The 22,575-nt window shown below is 32.7% G+C and overlaps 1 protein-coding gene across 1 annotated transcript in view; it reads right to left on the bottom strand.

Annotated features, from left to right (window-relative positions):
* LOC117109857 (receptor-type tyrosine-protein phosphatase delta-like) overlaps positions 1-22,575 on the bottom strand; it is a 59,009-nt gene that overhangs the window by 986 nt on the left and 35,448 nt on the right. The window contains exons 20-44 of the mRNA XM_033252303.1: positions 22,345-22,566; positions 21,441-21,685; positions 20,541-20,610; positions 19,349-19,455; positions 17,382-17,589; positions 16,551-16,647; positions 14,980-15,229; positions 14,449-14,473; positions 13,523-13,634; positions 12,851-12,903; positions 11,035-11,228; positions 10,414-10,501; positions 9,127-9,203; positions 8,572-8,608; positions 8,162-8,259; positions 7,042-7,158; positions 6,404-6,555; positions 5,290-5,425; positions 4,697-4,846; positions 3,887-3,986; positions 3,493-3,569; positions 2,326-2,460; positions 1,649-1,777; positions 1,165-1,316; positions 52-187 (exon numbers count right to left, since the gene is read on the bottom strand). Of these exons, the coding sequence (XP_033108194.1) occupies positions 52-187; positions 1,165-1,316; positions 1,649-1,777; positions 2,326-2,460; positions 3,493-3,569; positions 3,887-3,986; positions 4,697-4,846; positions 5,290-5,425; positions 6,404-6,555; positions 7,042-7,158; positions 8,162-8,259; positions 8,572-8,608; positions 9,127-9,203; positions 10,414-10,501; positions 11,035-11,228; positions 12,851-12,903; positions 13,523-13,634; positions 14,449-14,473; positions 14,980-15,229; positions 16,551-16,647; positions 17,382-17,589; positions 19,349-19,455; positions 20,541-20,610; positions 21,441-21,685; positions 22,345-22,566 (3,167 nt within the window). The remainder of the gene's footprint in view (positions 1-51; positions 188-1,164; positions 1,317-1,648; positions 1,778-2,325; positions 2,461-3,492; positions 3,570-3,886; positions 3,987-4,696; positions 4,847-5,289; positions 5,426-6,403; positions 6,556-7,041; positions 7,159-8,161; positions 8,260-8,571; positions 8,609-9,126; positions 9,204-10,413; positions 10,502-11,034; positions 11,229-12,850; positions 12,904-13,522; positions 13,635-14,448; positions 14,474-14,979; positions 15,230-16,550; positions 16,648-17,381; positions 17,590-19,348; positions 19,456-20,540; positions 20,611-21,440; positions 21,686-22,344; positions 22,567-22,575) is intronic.

Here is a 22,575-nt window from a genome sequence, read left to right as displayed (position 1 = left end):
AAGACAGATGATTGCAACATTCAGTCATATAAATTAAGTCATGTCTCTTACCACTGGGACTACCATACTTGCTCTACTTCGCCTCAGCTTCCTAATAGTGTGAAAAACATCTACAATATGTTCCTGTTGTAATCGTTGAAATACGCTATGGATGGTGCAGAACAAACCACATCTCTCGATTCCATTCCTTACAATAAACAAGAAAATATAACAATCTGCTTTATACATATATATATACTGTATATAAATTGTATACTTCATCAAATATTAATATTAAAAGTAAATCAAATGAAGTTAAAAATTATAAAATCATATTTATTTAAACGAGCTTTCAACTAAAAATTGAGCTCAAATAATACAAATTAATTGTTAGAAATTCTGGCATCAAATTTTTGTTATAAAACATCTGTAAATCATTAAAGAATTTTTATTTTTTAGAGTGTCTTTACATTTTTTTGGGCAGCTATATCATTAAAGGAAAACAGTTTTAGAGTCAGCAATTATATACTGCCTGAGATGAGTTAAAATAATACTTGAAAGAAATTGCTACTTAGATGCTGATTTAAGTTTGCTCTTTACAATCGTTAGCCCATGCACCTAATAAAAAACAAGGAGGACCAGCTTCACTCTAATCACCACATGGATGGCCTTTCAGATAATAATTATAATAATGATGATGATGATGATGATGATGATGATGATGATGATGATGATGATGATGAAAATAATGATGATGATGATGATGATGATAATAATAATAACAATGAGAATGATAATAATTATAATAATGATAATTATATAATAATAATAATAACAATGAGAATGAAATAATAATAATAATAATAATAATAATAAAAATAATAATAATAATAATAATAATAATAATGAAAATAAAATAAATGAGTATATTATTTTTCTGCTATTGTGTTTTTTATATATTTTTTATGCCTTTCATACTATAAACATTTTTCACAATTTAGTTTCTTAAACTGCTAGTAAATTACAGTATATTGTGACTTTTCAATGTTTTGTTTTTACGAATAAAGATACCTTGATATGTACAGAATAAGGAGGCATCATATAAATAATAAAAGTAATATACACAATAGGGGTATAGGAAATAAGGCAATCTAATATTTTGTAAGCCACTTCCTTGATCCTTACATGCAATGGACTGTGATTGGTGCATTGGTGCTCTCACTTCCTTCTCCGTCCAATAATTTCAGAAACTCAAGAACTGATTCTACTGAAGCAGGAGTCTTACTGCTTAGCCAGCCGAGATATTGATACTGTTTGATTTGACGTGGTTCCTCTTTCTATTAGAAAATAAAATAATAACAATAATAACAATAATTTATTATACACACTGCAATAATAATAACAACGACGACGATGACAAATACTGTAAACTATACTTACAATATTTGTGATATTTTAAATTTATTTATTTATATATTTACCACATTCATATATATTTTACCTAGATTCAGATTTTACTGTTATAAACAGTTTTATGTACATATCTTTATTTGTTAAATAAAAGATACTGAAATATATATATTAACCATATTTAACTTAATATTAAATGAATAAGCTATGCTTTCTTCTGGTGATGAAAATAAACCAATAAAAAAGAAAGAGATCATACCATTCGTAGGGTGTTTTTTAATGTGAACGTGCGGCAGACAGCTGTCTTAAACTTCTCAGTGGACACATGTTCTATTGACATTGGTCCATGCTGCACACATCCCGAATCTGGCCAATATTTTCCATATGTCTAATTTATTAACAAAATAAATTTAAAAATCAATTTTTTTAGAATTCACTAAAATTTATTCTCATCACTTAGGGGATGGAATAGAGGTAGAGGTATCCAAAATTGGCAGCATCACTGTGTTGAATTTGTGCGGTTACAATCTATGTAGTAGTTGTAGCGCAGGGGCTGAATTGTACCACAGCAACACTGTACAGCAAACAAATCAGCAGCAGTGTACTCTTCCAAAAGATACAATGGTTTTTTTAAGTGCACACCATCCAAAGTGCACGAAGCACCCAGAACCAGACTTTTTTCTACTAATCACACCTTAAAATAAATTTCTTTATATGACCTAAGAAATGAAGGGCTTAGAGAGAAGACATACACGCTTCCTTTGCAGATGCAGATGATTTTTTTCAAGTTATGAGACATGACTACTTTGGTGTTGGAATCTTAGCGCATGCTATTTTCTTGACTAGTTTAAAAAAAAAAAATTTCATATTTTTTTGTGTCCAATTTCTAATATTTTTTACTAATAACCTTTGAATAGTTGAAAACAAACTCTCTACCTTGTCCAGGCTTGCTACTTCATTCAACATTAAAATCAGTTTAGATTTGTAATCATAAACCATACACCAAAAATCAGCAATTGTACTTGGCATAGGCATCTGTGTTGCTATGTACATATCCTTTCCACGATAACCCTGAAAAAAAAGAAGAAAAAAAAGCATGTAAACAAAATGAGGCTTTGACATTTCAAAACAAACATACTGTTGCTAAATGCTAAACTGATTAATTTGAATTAGAATGTGCCAGTATCGTATTCAGTACTTTAAAACAGAGAAGATTTAACTTTGTAATGTACTTAGATTTCTATAGCATTTTTTTTTCTAAAACAGTATCAAAGTGGTCGAAGTGTGAATTATCTCTTACAATAACTTACTTCTCCCCTAAGGGTCTCTTTTGTGTCTGAGCTACCCGGTAAACCAGTATACAAATGAATGTTTATTTATACAAAACCTAGCTGTATCTCTCCGGATCGCTTGCTTGCATGCTCTTCTTTGAATACAAGGACTCATCTTCCTTTTAAAGGCCAGCATAAAACCGGCCTCAGGGCCTAGCCCTAGGCATAGCCATAGGAATGGTTCAGGTTCGGCTAATAACAGTCTCAAATTCTCAACACTGAAGCTGGTGAAATATTGTTAACTGCATACTTTATTGCCTTTTTTGTTGATTTGGTATAACTTTCATTCAGTAATTCATATAAATCTTTTTCGCTCAAAAGTACAAACGGCCCAGTACCAAATGTATCTGCCATTTTATCGGCGGAATTAAGGCTACTCTGAAATTACCAACTCTCTGTTGACGCACAGGGTGCCTAGGCTAGGCTAATTTTTCTCGCTTGCACTGCACTTGTGATTTTTGTAGTCTTGGAGATGACAAATTACTATTCAAGGATCGTTGACTGGTACTCAAATAACCATGGAATATTCATTTTAAATCAATCCACACTTCGGCTTAGCCAGCAACCGTCCAGCCATCTTTTGGACAGCCAACAATTATTTAGGATGGCTAGTTTTACCGTAATCAGCTCGGCCTAGCCTAATTGGCCTGGTCTACCTTTAGCAAATTCTTTATATTCTTCAAATCTATCTAAAGCTAAATCATATTTACATTTCTGAGTCACCCACAACGCATTACTAATAATAGTCATAATAATTAAATATACCACATACATGCAGGAATGAAGCATTGATGTAGTTGTTACCAGTCTCTGATGAAAGAGTCATTAGATACGGTCTTGAACCATCAACTGAAGGATTAAAAAAAATTAATTCATCAATTATTTAGATAATATATTAGTTATAAAAGGAGTATGCACTCAAAAAATTTACACAGAAGAATTGTAATGAACTTAAATCACTTGCTAATGTACAGAAAGGCCCTTTATTTTTTATAGAGTACCAAGATATGTGTTACCGATATTTAAATATTTCTAAGCAAACATAAACAGCCACAAAAATTAACACTACCAGAAATGATTTCACATATTTTTATGGAAATCATATAATATACGTTTATGTTCATATCTCCAGAACATTCTCAATTCTATGTACTAATTTGTCTTACTTGGAACTTGTTCTGGAAACCTGTTTTTACTGATATTTTCTGGCATTTTCCCGCCTTTAGTATTTTCCTCAGTTGCAACAACGCTCATTGCTTCAAGAGCCTGAAAATTAATTCATAAAAATAACAATTTATGCAAAAGTAAACTGGGAAAAAAGTGTACTAAACAACAAACAATAATTATAATAATTAAAATAATCATAAAAAATAAATATCAACAATCAAATGTAATTTCTACTTTTACTCATTGCAGTAAAAGTGCAGACTCTTATCATTGTTTTTCTATGAAATATTCATAGTGTAAAAAAAAGCATAATATCATGGATTAATTGAGTATTAAGTATGTAAATGAGTATTTAACATAATCATATACTGTAGGTACCAACATTAATAAGCTCTGTCCTAAAAAACTTTATTATGGTAACAAGCAGAGGTATCATGTCGCCCTCAAGTTGTGGGAGTCTCCCGGAAATCAGAAAGGCCTACTGCATGCCCGTAAGCAAGAAGAATCTCTCAGAAAATAACCCATCTTCCGCAAATTCATGATATATTTTAACAAAACTATGAATTGTCTCCCGGAACCGGAAGTCAGCGATGATGGACATCACCATGCACGGCCAAAAACAAGTAGATGTGACAGCTCAAGTAAACAGATCCCTCAAAAGTGGCTTCATGCAACTTGGGACCCCTGAACTATGAACTTACTACCATCACCACAATCAATAACAACATAAAGAAGAATCAGTGCAAATGTAATATCCTCCCTGGGGCTTCACTCCATTGAAATAACAACAACAAAATAATAGTCCTTACATTGTATTGTTCTAGAATGTACGATCTCTTTGTCAATGGATTGATTGTCAACAGACTATTGTAGAATGATTCCATGTCTGCAGCTTTGGCTGACGTTGGACCACAGACCACTGCTTCAAGTAAAGCATCAAAGATGAAGAAATACTGATCCTATGAGAGCAAAATATTCAACATCAGTAAATAAGAATTAAAAAGTACTACAGAATTACAGTCTATAAAATGTTTTGAATATTGATGGTAGCTTGCACCATCATTGTGCTTGATGAAAGTTACCTTAATGCTAATTTTATACAGTGCACACTCCAATTCGAGACCAATCTAATTCCAAAACCACTCTAATTCAAGAACACTTCAATTTCAAAGAACCAAATAATAATCTTCATGACCTTTTAACAAAAATCTGACCCTCTAAGTGGAGACTGTCCCAAATGTGGTCTAGAATTAGAGGGTGAACTGTATATGCAATGGTTAATCTTGTTGAATGTGTTACATTTCTTCAAGAAGGCCTTTTAACATAAGCTCACTCACTGCCTTATGGAAGAGTTTAAAACATAATACATTAAAAATAGATAAATATGATGTTAAATTCTTACAGCTGTTTGAACCATCTTCACCCTATGAGTCCTCATCTGGTGAACAAAGTTAAAGACATTTATCTTTTCTTCATCTCGTGCCATATCAAGCATCTCACTAATGGCTATCAAAGTTCCAGTTCTTCCAACACCAGCACTGTATTAAAATGGAAAAAACAAGAAACCACAGTGATTAACTTAAGTGCGTCACATAATCTGGTCAGAAAAGGGTAAGAACTACATGGTTAATTAGAAATACACTTAAAGGACGAGTTACAAAATGGAATTTAGAATAGAATATAAACCTAAATTAAAGCTTGGTTCAGATTATCACATTTTCATTGAAACTGAAGATGGCCTATATAATAGTCATGAACTGCCTATATATGGTGATGATGTGATGTCATCATGACCATATTTAGGCATGTCACATGTTTTTGTCAAATAAAATTTGATAGTCTGGACAGGGCTTAAAAAAAGAAACTTGATTTGGTAAATAAATTCAACGGTTGAATTGAAGTAGTGAATACTGCTACCCGAGGCAGAGATAATTGAAAGGTAGTCTGATTCATGCAACACCGATGCAAGTACAATTCACTGCCTTACCAAAATAATACTGTATTTGTTTTACTAAACTGTAGCAGAAACTGCAGGATCCTGAATAATGCTATTTTTTATAAAACTTTTGGTACACAATGTGTAAAAATAATATAGTTTTTGAGGTAAAACCACTGGTTGGCTGTCAACCAACTAATCAGTGGTTTTTACCTCAAAACTATATTTTTACACATGGTGCACCGAAAAGTTTATGACCGTTTTTTGATACTCGCCATGCAAACCTTAAAAAAATATAATGCGATTTTTGAAATAAAGTTTTAATATAAATACCTCATAAATATTTAACAGCAAAAAAAAAAACAATCTACATCAGCCATTTTGAGGTGTGAAGGTAAAATTACACAGTTTGCATACTGACGTTTCACACAGTCATAGTAGATTTTTTTCAAGCATTGTAAATGAGCATGTGCAGGGAAGTAGTAAAAAATACAGTACCACATAAAAAAAAGTGGAATTGACCAATAAAATTTTATTATGTATAGTAACATGTAACAGCTAAACTATACTAAAAACCAACCTGCAATGAACAACTGTAGGTCCCGTATTTTCACGGCGATTTTCTTTAACAACATTAATGAAGCTGAGGATATCGTTGGCAAACTCTGGCACTCCCATATCCGGCCAAACAGTGAAGTGAAACTGTTTTACTTCACGGGAAACCTCATCATTCTATTAAAAATATTTATTATTCTTGAGTTGTTATAGCTACTCCCTTACAGTATTTTTGTAAAAGGTATAACATGATCACAAGGCGAATAGTCAATCTCCATCAGTACATAATACTATATAATGAGTAATACTATTTCAGTAATAATTGACTTTGTCCCATTGGATTTTAAGTTTATCTACCTTGTATGAATTTATAGTTGAGGGCAAAGATTGTTTATGCATTTCAAGGTCATTTAACGTTGAACCTAGCTGTAACTAGTTTGAGATGCTTTACAAAATGCAAATTGCATTAACATAAAAATCAAATAAAAAATATGTAGAATATATCATATTTTACATAACACATCTTCGTTATATGGTCTTTGTTCTGGCAAACTTTTTAGATGAACCAATTGAGGGGTGGAAAAAATGTTGAAGGCATGATTAAAAACATATGCTTTTGCCTCATCATTATCTTAATCATTATCAGATGTTAACATATCCTACCTTGGTAATTTTAAATGTCCTAACTGTGTACTGTGGATAATCCTCTTCCATGATTGTCTTCACATCGATGCCAGCATATGTCTGAGTGTCGTCTGGCCAGTACTTTTCACATTTTTTCTGAAAAAATCCAACCACAAAATCATACTTCAAATGGTTGTGTTCACTACCCTCATTACCCTTGACTTTAACCTTGCCCAATGTTTCTTATTTTTATGTATTTATTTATTTATTAGTACTTTTTTCCCTTCTTGAGAGCACCACCAACAAGTGATTGAATCTTGAATCTACCCATGTTGATATTCTCTTTAAATTACAAAAACCAGCTATTCGGATTTGTTCAGGGGGCATCTTACAAATCACACACTAAACATTTATTTTTTAACTTAAAGGTTTTAAATATATTCGACATAAACAAGCTGCAAATTGCATAATTTATGTATCGTTTATCTCATAATACCCTTCCCAGTAATATTACATTATTATTTACTAAACCTTCCGATATTCATTCCTACTTTCATAGCTTTTCTGCCACTAACTTCCAAATGAAAATGCGCTCGTCTAAATTCATATCACGTTTTATTCTATATCGTGGACACAAGTTATAAAAAAACTTGAAACAAAAAAAATCTATTGCTAGTTTCAAATGCAAATATAAACAATCTCTGCTTCAGGTATATGGTACATAAACATTTTTCCTTTTTTTCTGCATGTATAAAAGTATAGTAACTACATATAAAGGGAAAAATGTAAAAAATAAGCTTTTTCTTCCTTTAAAACAACATTAGGAGTTGCACTGATGATGTCATGATTGACTTATAAATATAATAGAGTAATGGTAGACTTATATAACACACATACATCCATTGGATTAAACCACTATGGAACTCAGCTTCCGTGCCAATTATCCCATAACCTTACAGCAGCTAATCAGCACATTTGGCATTTTAACCCTACAAGGTAGTCACTTACTCCTGGGTGAAGAGAAAGATGCAGATATAGTGCCTCGCTCAAGGACACAAGCGAAATAATAGACTGAAATTTACCACTATCAGATTCAGTTAGATCAAGTCACAAAGTTCAATTTCATTTTAGATAAGAACATTATGATCAACTTTATTACCTTTCCTCCCTCAGATAAATTAGTCACCATGACGATGACAGAGCAACCTTCTTGCCAAACCATTCTCCATATATCTTGTACAGATGCAGTGTTTGGGCCTGAAGTTGAATATAATTTAATATGATCAAACTTACAGTAGCAAGCAAGCAAATCATTGTAAAGCCACTTTAAAGCGGAAAAAAATAACGAAGACGTTTCTTCATGTAATGGTTAATTAGATACAGATATACCGGTGTGATTGCATTAATCTATTTATCCAGCTTTCTGAGGATTATTTTTCTTTATTTACAAAAATTTGACTAATAAATTTGAAGCGTGTACTAGCTTGCATCAATACAGATTAATCTAACTTATACAGTCTTTATTATTATAAATAATCATATAATAAATATAAAAAGATGTGAACATACCTTGTGTTGCAATATAAGCATTTTTTTGTTTGTAACCCTAGTAGAAAAAATGTATTTCTTAATTAGTCTCTACTAATTCCACATCTTAGCACTTTCCAAACAAAATGATAGGAAAAAATATGGCATCAGGATAACTCCACTATCCACACCACACAACATAATAACCACCAGCATTTGATTACAACTGCCAGCACATGCAACCCTATCATCATTACTGCCACAGCCGCCATCACAACCACCACCAACTTCATCATAACTATCAATAAGCCTGCCACCATCATCATTATCAACATCCTCCTACCATTACGATCATCACCACAACCACAAATTCTCCAACCACCACCAAAAACAGTGAATCAAAAGTGCATAAAATAAAGGTGAAAGGTGGCAAAAGTTACTGTAATTGTTACCTAAATGTTAATCAAAGAGAGACAGTCTACATATTCTTATATCACTTTTATATCTCTGACTATCAGAATTGCTAGTTACTAAGGTGTTAGATACAGAGTTGAAACATGCGAAAAGAGAAATAAGTGGAAAAAGAGCTGGACTTACATCAATGTAACATGCATTGATATAGTCAGAGTGAGGATCACCAGGCACAGGATCAAGAACAACACGACAATGGTCATCTATAAGATAATTAGTACATAGCAAAGATACAGGTAAGAACCAAGTGGAAGGAGAAATGAAGCACCCCTAATTTGTACCACACTACAAATGCCACAAACCATCACCATATTAATATATTAATGCATAAAAAAAATCCAGAAATGTATAAGACTACTAAAGCAGTGTTCGCATTGTATTAATTTTGGTCAATGTACCTGGTCACTTTGACCCAAAAAAATTCTGTACAGCCTCTGGTCAAATCACTCAAGATGGACGCCAAGTTTAAATGAGTGAACGCTGCTCTGGAAGACAACCTGGATGTTTTTTTTCCAGCAGAAAAGTTCAATGCGAACAGCACAACATGGTTAACGTGAAGGCCTTTATTTTCGCCGCACTTTACAATTAAAAATATCTCGCAACCGTTAATTTTGTGATTTTACAACTTCCAGTAGGCAGAAACCTCTACTATGATTTTAGTCCTTATTATAGCTAGAGCTCCCGAATTTGTGAGTTTCTTCAGATTCTTCTTTGCTTTTGAAGGCAAAACTATTATTCAGAATTTCACGTTTTCTGCGCGCCCCCTATTTTCGCTATCGTTGTTTTATTGCGAAAATGAAGGGCTTTACAGAAATTGTTTCCGAGTCCAAGGAACGGTGAAATTAATTAGTATTTTGAGATCATTCCATGTAATTACACTGTTCCCTGCTAATACTGAATTCATTGCTGGAATTTTTACAAAATGTATTCATGATTAGAGGAACCACACTATCACACTTTATGTGACAAATGTATGTGATGTGCCCATATATAGGCATGATGATGTCATAATATTACACCCAAATATGGTCATATCAAATTTATTTTTGACATAAAATTTTATAGTGTGGACAGAGCTTTAATTGTCTTCATCAAAATTTATCCAATGTGAACATGCACTATTAGTTATATTTGAAACTAAATTTAGTAATAATATTCATATGTACATAATGGTAATTTTTAATGGTAATAATATTCATATGTACATAATGGTAATTTTTCTGGTAATATAAGTTATTTATTATTATTTGTATTAAATGTTTTGAAACAGGAGACCTACACATAGGCATATAGGTAATTTCTCTGGCAATTTATGTTTTACACTTCATTTTTAGTTATTGCATTAACATCAAATGTCAACTGCAGGATACCTATAAAATTAACAAAAGAACAAATTCTAATATAATAACTTACATGCGATTATGTTTCCATAGCGATTCTTTGTTTTGTTTTCTGACTTCTTGGCAACATCCCAGGAATACATTTGTTGATCAGGTAGAGACTTTTGGGAAATAAAATGCGGTTTACAAAAATGCAGCAGTGACAGATTAAAATCCTGATGTTCTTACATTTTGAGTTGTTGGGCAAATATAATTTCAGAAGAATAATGTGATTTATTGTATAAAATAAAAAAGAAATACTGATGTTTTATAATTACTGAATCAATCTGTCCACATGAACTTTGTGGGTTGAAATTTTTAATCCGATTACCATAACATAAATTGAACCCTAAAGCCTGGGACTGGAAGGCACAAAACAGCTGAAAACATGTGGTATAATTTCTCTAAAAATGGTGAATTTTATGTTTCAGATTTTGAAAAACTTTTCAAATTTTATTGTCAACAAAATATATCATTAATAGATAACATAATTGATAAAGGGTGATAAGGTATAGATAAATAAAAATAGTCTAAGCTAACACCATCTTGATGAAAAATAATACAGTACAAACTAATTATTCTAGTTTCAGATTCACATTATTTTTCCAATATGGAAATAGCAGTGAGTACATTTATGGGTCAATAGAATATTTACCTCAAAATCACTTAGGAATCCTTCATTTTGATTCATCCTCTTCTTCTTAACATACGCAGCAAGGTGTTCGACTTTCACAGGTCGATGTATTCTAGCTGCTTTCAAATTTGCTGGTTTTTGAGATATGGGTGGTTGTTTCCCATTCACAGTGTCAGCCAATGTGTCCTCAGAAGGAGCATTTGATAATCTTGTTTCTATTGGATGAAAAATAAAATGATAGGATTATAAGTAAAATTATAAACTTCGGAATTACTTTTAAATATACAGTATAAAATTAGGTCAAGATACATCAGCAAACTAATACACAATTTAAATACCGATTATAAATAAAATTATAAACTTCGGAATTACTTTTAAATATACAGTATAAAATTAGGTCAAGATACATCAGCAAACTAATACACAATTTAAATACCTGAGGGGCACCAGTATTGGGAACAAATAGCCTAATTTGACTACGATGTTGGAACATAATGTAAGCTCGTAAATTATTCAGCTTTAGGCAGTAGGCCCAAGGATAAGCCAAACAGTGAACTGAATCACTCTTCAAAGTGGCAATCCCGTCACAGGACAAATAATAATAATAACTTTACTGAACCGTACACTTTTATAACAGTGGCACACACTATCAAGTGGTGTGTTCACAATAAAACAATAAAAGAACACAGTACATTCGTACATTAAGACACAGTATATTATAAAAATGTACAATACATAAAATATAGTAAAAATGACAATTATTTATTGTTGAACATTAAAAAAGGGCATTAAAAAAAATTACTAATCATGGCAGAGAAATGTATAAAATATTTGTTAAAAAAACAGATAAACAACATAACAATAACATGTTAAACAAAAATACACGCAAGATGCTTACATTCACTAAGTCTCATCGTGTGGCTTGGGGAGTGGAGTTGTTTTGGTTGTGGGGAAAAAAAATATTAATCCAGGACCCTGGAATTGGAAAGCAAGCATCTTAACCACTAATTTATTCCACTCCTTGTTATCTAGAATTATTAAGAATGGTGGAAGTTCGCCGGGCACCCACTGCGTGGTACGACCATCGTACGATGAATCTATCTCCGCTTCGTTAGATGGCACAATGCCATTTGTTGATTGTCAGTGGCAGTCTGAGCTGATCATCATTAAAAAAATCGTGAGTGGACTTCCCGTACGATTAAAAATCGTAACGGTACTGGGTTTGGTCTACAGGAGTTCGTGCTTCAAACAGGTCATTCCATTCATAGAAGAAGCCTTTTGATGGAGAAAGTGTACATTTTTAGCAAAGGTTTAAATAGGTGGATATTAACTCTGGCTATATGCGTTGTGTCATTGCATTCTACAAAGAACTGCATCGGCTGACAACCTCACGCGCAGTGAAGGCTTTATATGAATAAGAATATAAACTGAAAGTTGCTAATTTGGATTCCTATCAACTACACAGTTAATCCTCATACATTCACTGGACTAGACATCAGCTGGTTTTACACCTATATCCGAATGTAACTGGATGGTTCACCATGAACTAAATCCAGTTCACTGGACTATAAAATAGTATCCTGTTGGTTTCTTTTTTTACCTAGCATGATGGTACATTATCAATCCTAAAGTGCGCACACACTGACAGAGACAAAAAACTAGCCTATTTTATATAGTTCAACATATACAGATGTTGGCTAACAAATAACATTAAATAAAACAGAAACGTTTAAACAATAAACATATAAAATTACATTAAAATATAAATAAATATAAACAGAATAAATATGAATACAGTGTTGAATGAGTGACTTTTTGAATATAGTGACAAACTCACCGCTGGTAATGTGTGACATCGGAAACATAGGTTTCGCTCGAATACCGCCTCTTCTAGAAAACAAAACAGAAGGAAAAATCCAGCATTTACTACAATGTGGTTAATCTATCTGCTTCATCCAGTTCAGGAGTGGGCATGAAAATGGGTCAGAGGACCAAAGTGAATTTTTTATTCAATACTAAGGGCCGCAGACAAACTTTAATGTTCCAGTTCATGCACTGCTTTCATACCGCTTGATGCTAAGGTTTAATATTACTTTTTACAAGTGATCAGTGTTGGTCTATACAAAACAAGGGGTTGGTTTTCTTGCCAAAGATGGTTGGTAGGCAAATTTATTTTCACAGGCCGCAACAAAATCACTGTCGCATGTGGCCCCCCTGCCTGCACTTTACCCACCTGTGATCTAGTCACTCAGTTTTAAGAGTCTTACATTGGCATGCAATAGTTTTTCAGTGTCATCCTACAGAAAGCATAGGGAATAAATGCATCCAAAAATATTTAAAAGGTTGCCAGGATGTCCTTGCAAAGTTTTAACTACCCATAGAAGCCACGATAGTGGTCAAATGTGGTACAGATAATGAATGTTGTTAGTTTTAGTGCTGTTCTTGTTGTATTACACATCTTGGGCTTGTCATGTGGGCTTTTTGTCATACACAATTCTATTTGATTTACCTTCTTTTAATCATTACAGTCATAGCAATGACTGCTACCACCAAAAATAACATCAATAATAATCCTATGATTAATACAACTGATGTACCTCCTTCTTCAGGTTTAACTCCAGCTAATAAAAAAAAATGATATCTGTGCTAAGTTCAAATACATAAATGAAATTTAAGACAAAATGACAAACAAAACAAAGAGGAAATGCTCCTTGTTAAAAAAAATTTTACAAACAGGTCTAAACCCTGAATCTAACACAATAAAAACACAGTGAAAAGAATTTTAAAAGTACAGAATGCATCTTTCAAGCATGTAAAATTCCATATTTTAAAAATTGTTGGAACTATCAGCACTGTTTGGAAAGACACTCGTTGGATGAGCTTGACTTTTTCCGAAGTAATCAAGTCAAGACTGTTACTGTTAGGTCCTACAACATTTCAACAATCTTGCCTCACAGATTAGTGTCAAAATTAATGGGATGATGTAGCCATGGAGCAGCTAAGTTATGAAATAGAGTCAAGAAGAGGAACAAGGCCGGCCCAGGCCACTAGGGAAAGAATATACAAAATTAAAGGCCTCTCTAATTAAAGACCTCATTTCCCAAATTCACAATGTTTCCATCTTTATTATTCTTATTAGAGACTAAAGCCGCTAAAGACCCTGAAAACCCCGGTCCCAAAAGTGGTTATTAATTGGAGGGAGACCTGTACATAAAAATAGTGATGAATGATGAAGAAAGTGTCACCTATTGGACAAATAATTGTTTAAATACCGTAAATAAGCCATAAAAAGTAATCTGTTTCTAGCACATGCCTAACTTAACCGCCCCCACTCCCACTATGAAACAAAATCAGGCCAGCATGATGTGCAATATTGTGATTTGCACAATTCAAATGTGAGCAACTTGACTGCAGGAAAAATATGATTAATCTTACCTGTAACCATTACTGGGTCTAATCCCTACAAAAAGAAAATATATTCATTAATAAAATTATACTTCAGCATTACTGTAGTTGGTATTTAATGATATTCATTAAAACAATATAGTCAATCTAATAAATTATTAAATATAATTATGTTAATGGTATCAATTAAAATGTGAATATGGAGTAAAATGAACATATGCCTATTATTTTTTTTTAATTTAAATATTTAACCATAGCATATTTTTATCTCTTACAATCTTAACTATTCAAAGTTAAAATGAAATTACAAATATATTATAGAGCATAGAATAGCAAGACATCCGACTGTCAAGGATTCCTTGAAATTGAATGCTATCTCGAAAATTACTACCACAAACTAAAGGACTGTACGTACTTCAAAAACGTATAAAAACGTAAAAGTGGTTTGTATCAAACGTGGGCTGCGTATATCAAACTACATTTGAATTCTTCTCGTGGTAGTACATGCAAAATCAAGACAGTTGCACCACTTGCAATTCTATATCCTGTGAAGTAACTTACATTTGTCTGGAATTCTCCATTTCGATTATGAACAGCTAATGACAAACCATAAGTTTCACCTTTTACCAGAGGCTTATTGTCGTATCCAAGATATGTCTCCCCATCACCCACAATGAATTCTTTAGGTACATTTTCAGGCGGGAAACCCGCAGTGATGTATTTATTGAGATTATCTTGGTGCCTCCCATCATTGCCATCAGCATTTCGTCGTTTAGCTCCAGCATGTTTGTCAACTAGTATCACGTATTCCCTGGCAAAAATGTCAAATAAAGTAATATTCATCATCATTATTATAACTGCCATCATTCTTAATATTATCCCCATTATAAACACACAAGATACAAGATAATTTTATTATATTCAAATTTAAAGTCTGAGAGTGCAATTTCTGGCCATCTAAACGTATCATAATCACAAATTTTCTTACCTCAGCCCTAACCATGGTTGGGCTGAGGTGGTACAGATCCTCCATCTGTGAATGTGCCTTAAGCACCCCCCCAATTGGTTTGGTCAAGCCCCCCCACCCCATTGGCCAAAGCTCGTCAGGCAGTCGGACCATTTCCGGCCATCTAGAAGTCCCAATATTTAAAAAAATCTTGTTTTGGGAGGAGGGGACACCCCCTCCCATACCCACCCCTGGCTCGGGCCTTCAGCCCTCAGATAACGCTGCGTACTATAGTTACACCCATAAATACTTAGCCCCCCCCCCGTCAGACATCTTTAGCATCAATATCATAATAGTAATCAACATAATCTGTGATATCATCATCATCAATATCTTTACAAGCCCCATCATCATTATCAACATCATCGCCATATTCACAATAACATTAATTAAATTAACAGAGAAAGGTTTTCAAATACTTAAAGTTTGTAACCTATGTCATTTAAATGATAGTATGTAGGAATGAAGATGAGACAGCACTACCAAATAAAAATAAGCTTTTGGTCACCCATTGACAGTCACCTAGAAAAGATCACTTCAAGAGACCATACTAGCTAGCCACTTATCGAGCACTTGATGCTTTGGCATAAAGAGCTATATAAATATACATATATCACATTACATTCTTGTTTGTAGTGCTGTCTACATTATCTTAATCATTCAAAGACATGAATTTTCTGGTTGTCATAGTATACAAATAATGAATGTTTATGAGTGCCATGGGAAGAATATTTTCATGAGTTGAAAGATTGACTGTTCCATTCAACAAGGTAGAGCTGAGTTGAGAGCTGAGTTGAGTTCAACTCATGAAAATATTCTTTTCACTGCATGAATAAAAAATAATAATTATTTGTTTTATACAACACCTAAAATAGATTCTTGTCATTTGATATTTTCATGAAAAAATCTACCTTTTTCCTGAATGAAACAGGAGAGCATCCAATAAAAAGGTTGTATTAGGTTGAGGCATGCAATAGAATGGAACAAAAATGCATGAATGGAACTAAAAATGCATGGTGGAACTCCCATGAGTGACAAAAGGGTGTCAATAACCAATGTCATGTGATACAAAATCCACCAAATGTCAAGGATCTATTTAGGTGTAATATAAAATGTAATTTCTAACCTGACAAAGATGAAATTTGGAATAGGTTCCAGTTTCACTGTAATTGTTGTATCTGTTTTTGAGATGACTGATAGCTTGGGGTGACTACCCTTTTCCACTAAATATGCAAATAGAACATAAAATGATTTTAATATGAACTGATAAGGCAAAATATTGGTATAAAAACGAATTATATATTTATTCTTACAGATGTAACGTCCAAATGCAAAATATCCCAAAAAATTATTTTTAAAATTAACTTGCTCATTTTCAAGTAACATAAAAAGCATTAACTTCAACATAGAAATTAGTGCATTTAAAAAATGTTCACCCATAATTTTTACTGCAAAACATTTCCAGTCACTGGAATATCTGTATTCCAACTTTGTAAACATTTGTAGGTCATTTGATCTAGATCTTTGCAATCAATTAATTCTTGTGAAATAAAATAATGAATTCCAGTGTTTTTTTTTTATTTACTCTTCTTCATATCTATTTTACAGTGTTTTCAATTAATCTATTTTTGCATTGGTTTATTTTATTTTGAATCAAATCACATGAAACAACAAGGGAGCCCAACACTTATGGAATGGAAACTTTAAACAACCACGACAAAGGAGGAGAACAAATAAAAAAACAAACAATCCAAAGAACTACATAACATATTTTTACATTTGGAAGTTTTAAAATAATCAAAATAAATACCTATAGATGGATCTTTGTTTCATTTTATCACTGTCACTTAAAGGATTTATAAATTTCATGCAAATCAGTTAATTAATGCAAAACTGAGTAGGCCTATATCAATAAAACTATGAAAATTATTATGATATAGCAAAGAAATAGCCTGACCTGGTGGGGTGAGAGTGGTATTAATTACTTTGCTTGGTTCACCCCTCCCTGCAGATGTTTCAGCATAAACTATGATTTCATAAGTTGTGGCTGGCTCGAGGTTTGACAGCAAACATACTAAATTAACTCCGACACTGTGTGTTTGATTCCTTTCCAAAGTAGTTTCTGCATCAGGCTCAAAAATTTTCTTTAGGATTTTGTATTGTACCTGAAATGAAAACAGTTTAAAAATGAACATGAATATCAGTGTAAACATTAACAACAAAAGCAATAATAAAATTAACAAAAATATTAACAATAACAATAATAATATTTATTATTACAATAATAAACTACATCTACGTTTAATTATATTTCATTTATTAACAATAATAATAATAATAATATGCGCTAAGTCGGATTAAAGGGGAATATCTTTTGTGTTATTTTTCCCATAATATCATGTTATTTCCACTTAATGTCGTTTTTTTAATTGTTCTCTAATTTCTCCATTGTCTAAGTTCCCCTTAAGGTAGGTTTTAGTAACATAATAAAAATAATAATAAAAATAATAATAACAATAATAATAATAATAATAATAATAATAATAATAATAATAAATTACATCTACATTTATTTATATTTCATACTTGAGTATACTGATCACATAAATTGCAATTGTATTGAATTCCCTTGTGTGTATACTGCGCTTGCGCAGATATAATCTATGCTGTCGTGAAATTCCTGTGTAAAGCCTGGTTTCCATAAAATCGCTACACATTCGCTACAGTACACTGCAACCCTTGCACTGCGTAGCTGTCTCAGACAAAATCGGGAACGCTCCCAGATCCAACTGACCAATCAGCATCGCCAAAGAGTCGCCGATAGCATGTAGCAATTTTTATGGAAGGCTTTAGAAATGTATTAAAAATTCTTGTGTAAGAAATTTCTGTGTAAAACAGCATACATGTGTTAAGGTTCACTTCAATTGATATTATTTGACACGCATGTCAAGTACAGTGCAGACCTATGTTTTAACGACAGATGACTAATGGCTGATAGCAGGTTGTCAGACAATGATCTAGGCTATATTTAGAGTAATTTTGAATTAGCGTCTGCAGTATGCTTACAAATTCCAGGAGCCTATTTTATATATTGGGTTTGAGGAGTAACAAAACATGCTACATAAAAACGGTAGGCCTACAAGTATGGCTAGGCCAGTCTACTGTGCGGACAAAATACATGGATTATGTAAATAGTTTTGGGAAAAATCAGTAAAATATGCTGTCAATATTGACAATGGTGATTTGCTTGATGTCTTATGAAATTACTGGATATGAAATATAATTAGAAATGTTGCAAATTTTGATCCTCAACTCATTGCTCATGGATCCAGAGGCTGAATCCTGCGATGAGTATGCAGGGGTCCTAAGTCTACCGGAACACCCGGGAGTCTCCTGGAAATCGGTACGGTCTCCCGCACTCCTGCAAACAAGTAAAAACCTCCCGAAAATTCACTTATCTCCCACAAATTCAATAAAAAACAAATCTTTTTGTTTTATTTAGGCCTAAAATTTGGTTGTTGATTATTTTTTGCAGTCTGACAGTTCCATTTCTGGCTTCTAAAGATGCCTATTCTAAAAAAAATGTCATCACCTTAGCCCCAATCATGGTGGGCCTGAGGTGGGCGTGGCCCTTTGTTTAGTACCTACACTTTTTCCTCATAGAATATGTAGCACTCCCAATGTCATTAAAAGAATCTCCCAGAAATTGGTTTTCCAACTTGGGACCCCTGAATATGTGATGATTTAAAACTACGTACTGTACCCGGTAACATTACACATAAAGAAAAAACACTTTCTAAGTGACTTGTCCCCAACCAAGATACTGAAAGCTTTCTACTGAATATAGAGTACAGGGATAAATTAAATGTATTTCAAAAATATTCTATAAAATTATTTTCTAAATTGTTCATGCCAAGAACTCACATGATAGTTGGTAATGACCCCATTTGGGTTCAGAGGTCGTTCCCATGTCATATATAAATCTGTTTCTGTAGCATATTCAACAAGTAAATTGTCAACAGGGCCTGGTTCTAAAAAAAAAAAAAAAAAAAAACACAGATGGAAAGAAACCATATTATAATCGCAAATACAATTTTGATTGTAAGTCAACCTTAGTATACTAATATTGTACACATCTACAAAGTGATGATTCAACTTTGATTTCTGTTGCATATTTATTAACCACTTGTGTTCAGTTATGCTAGGAAAGAGCCTGATCATTCTTAAAAGTTTCTTCACCATTGATGCTGAATAAACAAAAACATTTATTGGCTATAACATGAAAAATTAAATAGTTTTTTTAGCTGGGAACAAATGATAAATCAATTAAAAGGCAATGTAAAATGAAAACTGATAGAAAACAAAAATATGTATATATTTATTTCACTTAAGCTAAAACAATAAATAATAATTATTTTATTTTAAAAAAAACCATTGTCAAGGAATTTCCAAAGAATTAAAGAAAAATAATCAAAATTTGGCAATTATTCAACAAAAATGGCAAATTAACAAATTGATTGACAATTGACAAATTGATTGACAATTGAAAACACTGATTTTCTTATAGGCTTACAAAAACCAAGCAAAATATATGTATATATATATAAATTAACAACAAAATGTTCAGAATTGATAAGGCACCAATTAAAGAAAAAATATTAAAATAAATCATTTAAATACTAAAAAATAAAAAAATCATTTAAATAAATCATTTAAATACTAAACATTAATTCTACTCAGTAGCAGCATTAGCAGGGGTCAGGGGGGACCTTCCCCTTTTAGACAACCACCTTCCACTGCCAGACTTATTGGACTCCATCAGCAAGCTTATGGAGCCACCACTGATTTTTCAAATACATGTTTTTTTTGCTCTCTTAATTATCCTTTATTAATTTATTATTTATTATTTATTTTCAACTTAAATACCAAACCTCTTATGATGGGTAAACCAAAAAAATGTGAATTTTAAAAGTGGTCTCGTGTGAAAGAAACCCAATTTCAAATCAAAACTTATCTATTAATCTTAAACTATGTGTGGCTACAATATGTAATGGCTATAGTTATATACCAACACCACAATCACAAAACACATTAACAAACCACAATATCAACTTACTACCGGTAGTTGTGAAAACATAAAATTCGTCACTCCACGGTCCAATTCCAACTAAAGTAAAAGCAGCAGCCTTGTCGAAGTAAAAAACATAAATGTGTAATTAACGATAACATTGTAAATGAACACCAATATGGCTGTATACAGTAGTGTTCATAGCTCTTTCGCCCTTACTTGTGTTTTGTACGCATGAGATAAACGTGTGCAATTTGAGCGACAATATTCTTTCAGTGCTTGTTTACATGACATGAGATGGTTGCTTTAAAAATCGTAACTCACTGCCCGAAACGTAAAATACAATGCGAAGAATCAGCACTAAAAGGCAAATTTTGAGACTTGCAGCCAGGCTTTGAATTCTCAGTTGACTGTGGTACAATCGCCAAGCATTCAAAGCATCTGACATTGTAGGACACTGCCAGAGGTTGGTACAGTTGCACTTGGTAGCTGGTATTATTATATTATATATTGGTTATCAATAACATAGTGGTATCCTTCGTGGCTCAGCTTTAGCTAGTAAGATGGTTACATGATTTGGTTATATAAATGCTTTTTGGATGTTCATCACAACCACTTCCACAACCATAACTAACCACCACATTCATGATCACCACAACCACACCATCATCAATCTCCAAAACCATCAACTCCATAACCATCACTAACACCATTCCCAGCACTACAACCCCCACCATAATACCATCAGTACCATGATTACCCCCATTACTACCATTCACCACCACTACCACCACCTCCAAACCACCAACTCCATATCATTAACAACATTCCCAGCACCACAACCACCACCATAACACCATCAGTATCATGACTACCACCATCACTATCATTCACCACCAATGCTACCACCATACAGCATTCACCAAAATTCCAATCAATACCAGATACCTGAACAGAGTAATTAGTATTTGGCTGAAGGTCTACAATAGTGGTAATGAAATCAATTTTGTCCCTCTCTCCATCAGGTACATCATATTGGACTGACATGTGGTCATTTTCAAATCCATCCATTACTGTGTAATTGATCTGGTACATGACAACTATTCCATTGGGTGGCTTTGGTCTTGACCATTTAATTCGAAATGACTTGGTATCTGTATTACGGATCTCAATATTCCTTACATCAGAAGGAACTATAAAAAGACATCCCAAAATTAAACATTCATTGCATTTGCCATGAATGATCAAAACATCAAGGAAAAAGAACAATCATGAAATTAAAAACAATAAACAAAAAAAGTGATACCTAAAATTGACATATATGTATATAGGGTGTTTTATTAATATACTGTAAAACAAATATCACAATTCACAAAAAAGGGAAAGTAGAAAACAAAATTTGGAAAGTGTAATCATGGACCTATTAATAAGATTATTAATAGGTCCATGGTGTAATGAGTATCATCAAAAGAAATTAAAATAACACAATCAGTAAAATAGGTATTATTACTATCAATATATTACATAGAAGTGTTGGTATTAATGGTAAATTCTCACCTAGTCCTACTTTTTGAATTTGAAAGCCTTCCGAACTGACCAGAAAATTGGATCAGTATGTAAGAATAGTGACTGATGTTCAGCATATAATAAACAAGGTCCGAATGTTAGATTGGATTTGATGTAAATGCAGCTTTAATCAGAAATCAGTGCTAATATATTTGTCATTTGCACATTAAAAGGTGAATGAGATGGAAAAGCTCTCGGCCATAGTATTGATAAAATTATATGCATATACTGTATATAACAAAAAACAATATTTATATAGCTAAGCATAAGTGAAAAACGTTCTTACTTGACTCATTCGTTGTTATACTTAATTCTTTGCTTTCTCCATCACCCTTGGAATTGAAACCTTTTACACTGAAAATGTATTCAGTAAATGGAATAAGGTTGTCAACTTCCCACTGACGCTCACTTGTCTCACTAGTGATAAGTTCTTGGCCATCTGCATTTTGCAAGCTGAATTTGTAGCCTCTGATGAGACCTCTTTTATAGCCACATTCTATTTCAGACCATGCAAAGC

Source organism: Anneissia japonica, unplaced genomic scaffold (assembly GCF_011630105.1).
Source record: "Anneissia japonica isolate Jap-2015-1 unplaced genomic scaffold, ASM1163010v1 scaffold585_len4108843_cov191, whole genome shotgun sequence".
NCBI lineage: Eukaryota > Metazoa > Echinodermata > Crinoidea > Comatulida > Comatulidae > Anneissia > Anneissia japonica.
This window is presented reverse-complemented; position numbering and strand designations above follow the sequence as displayed.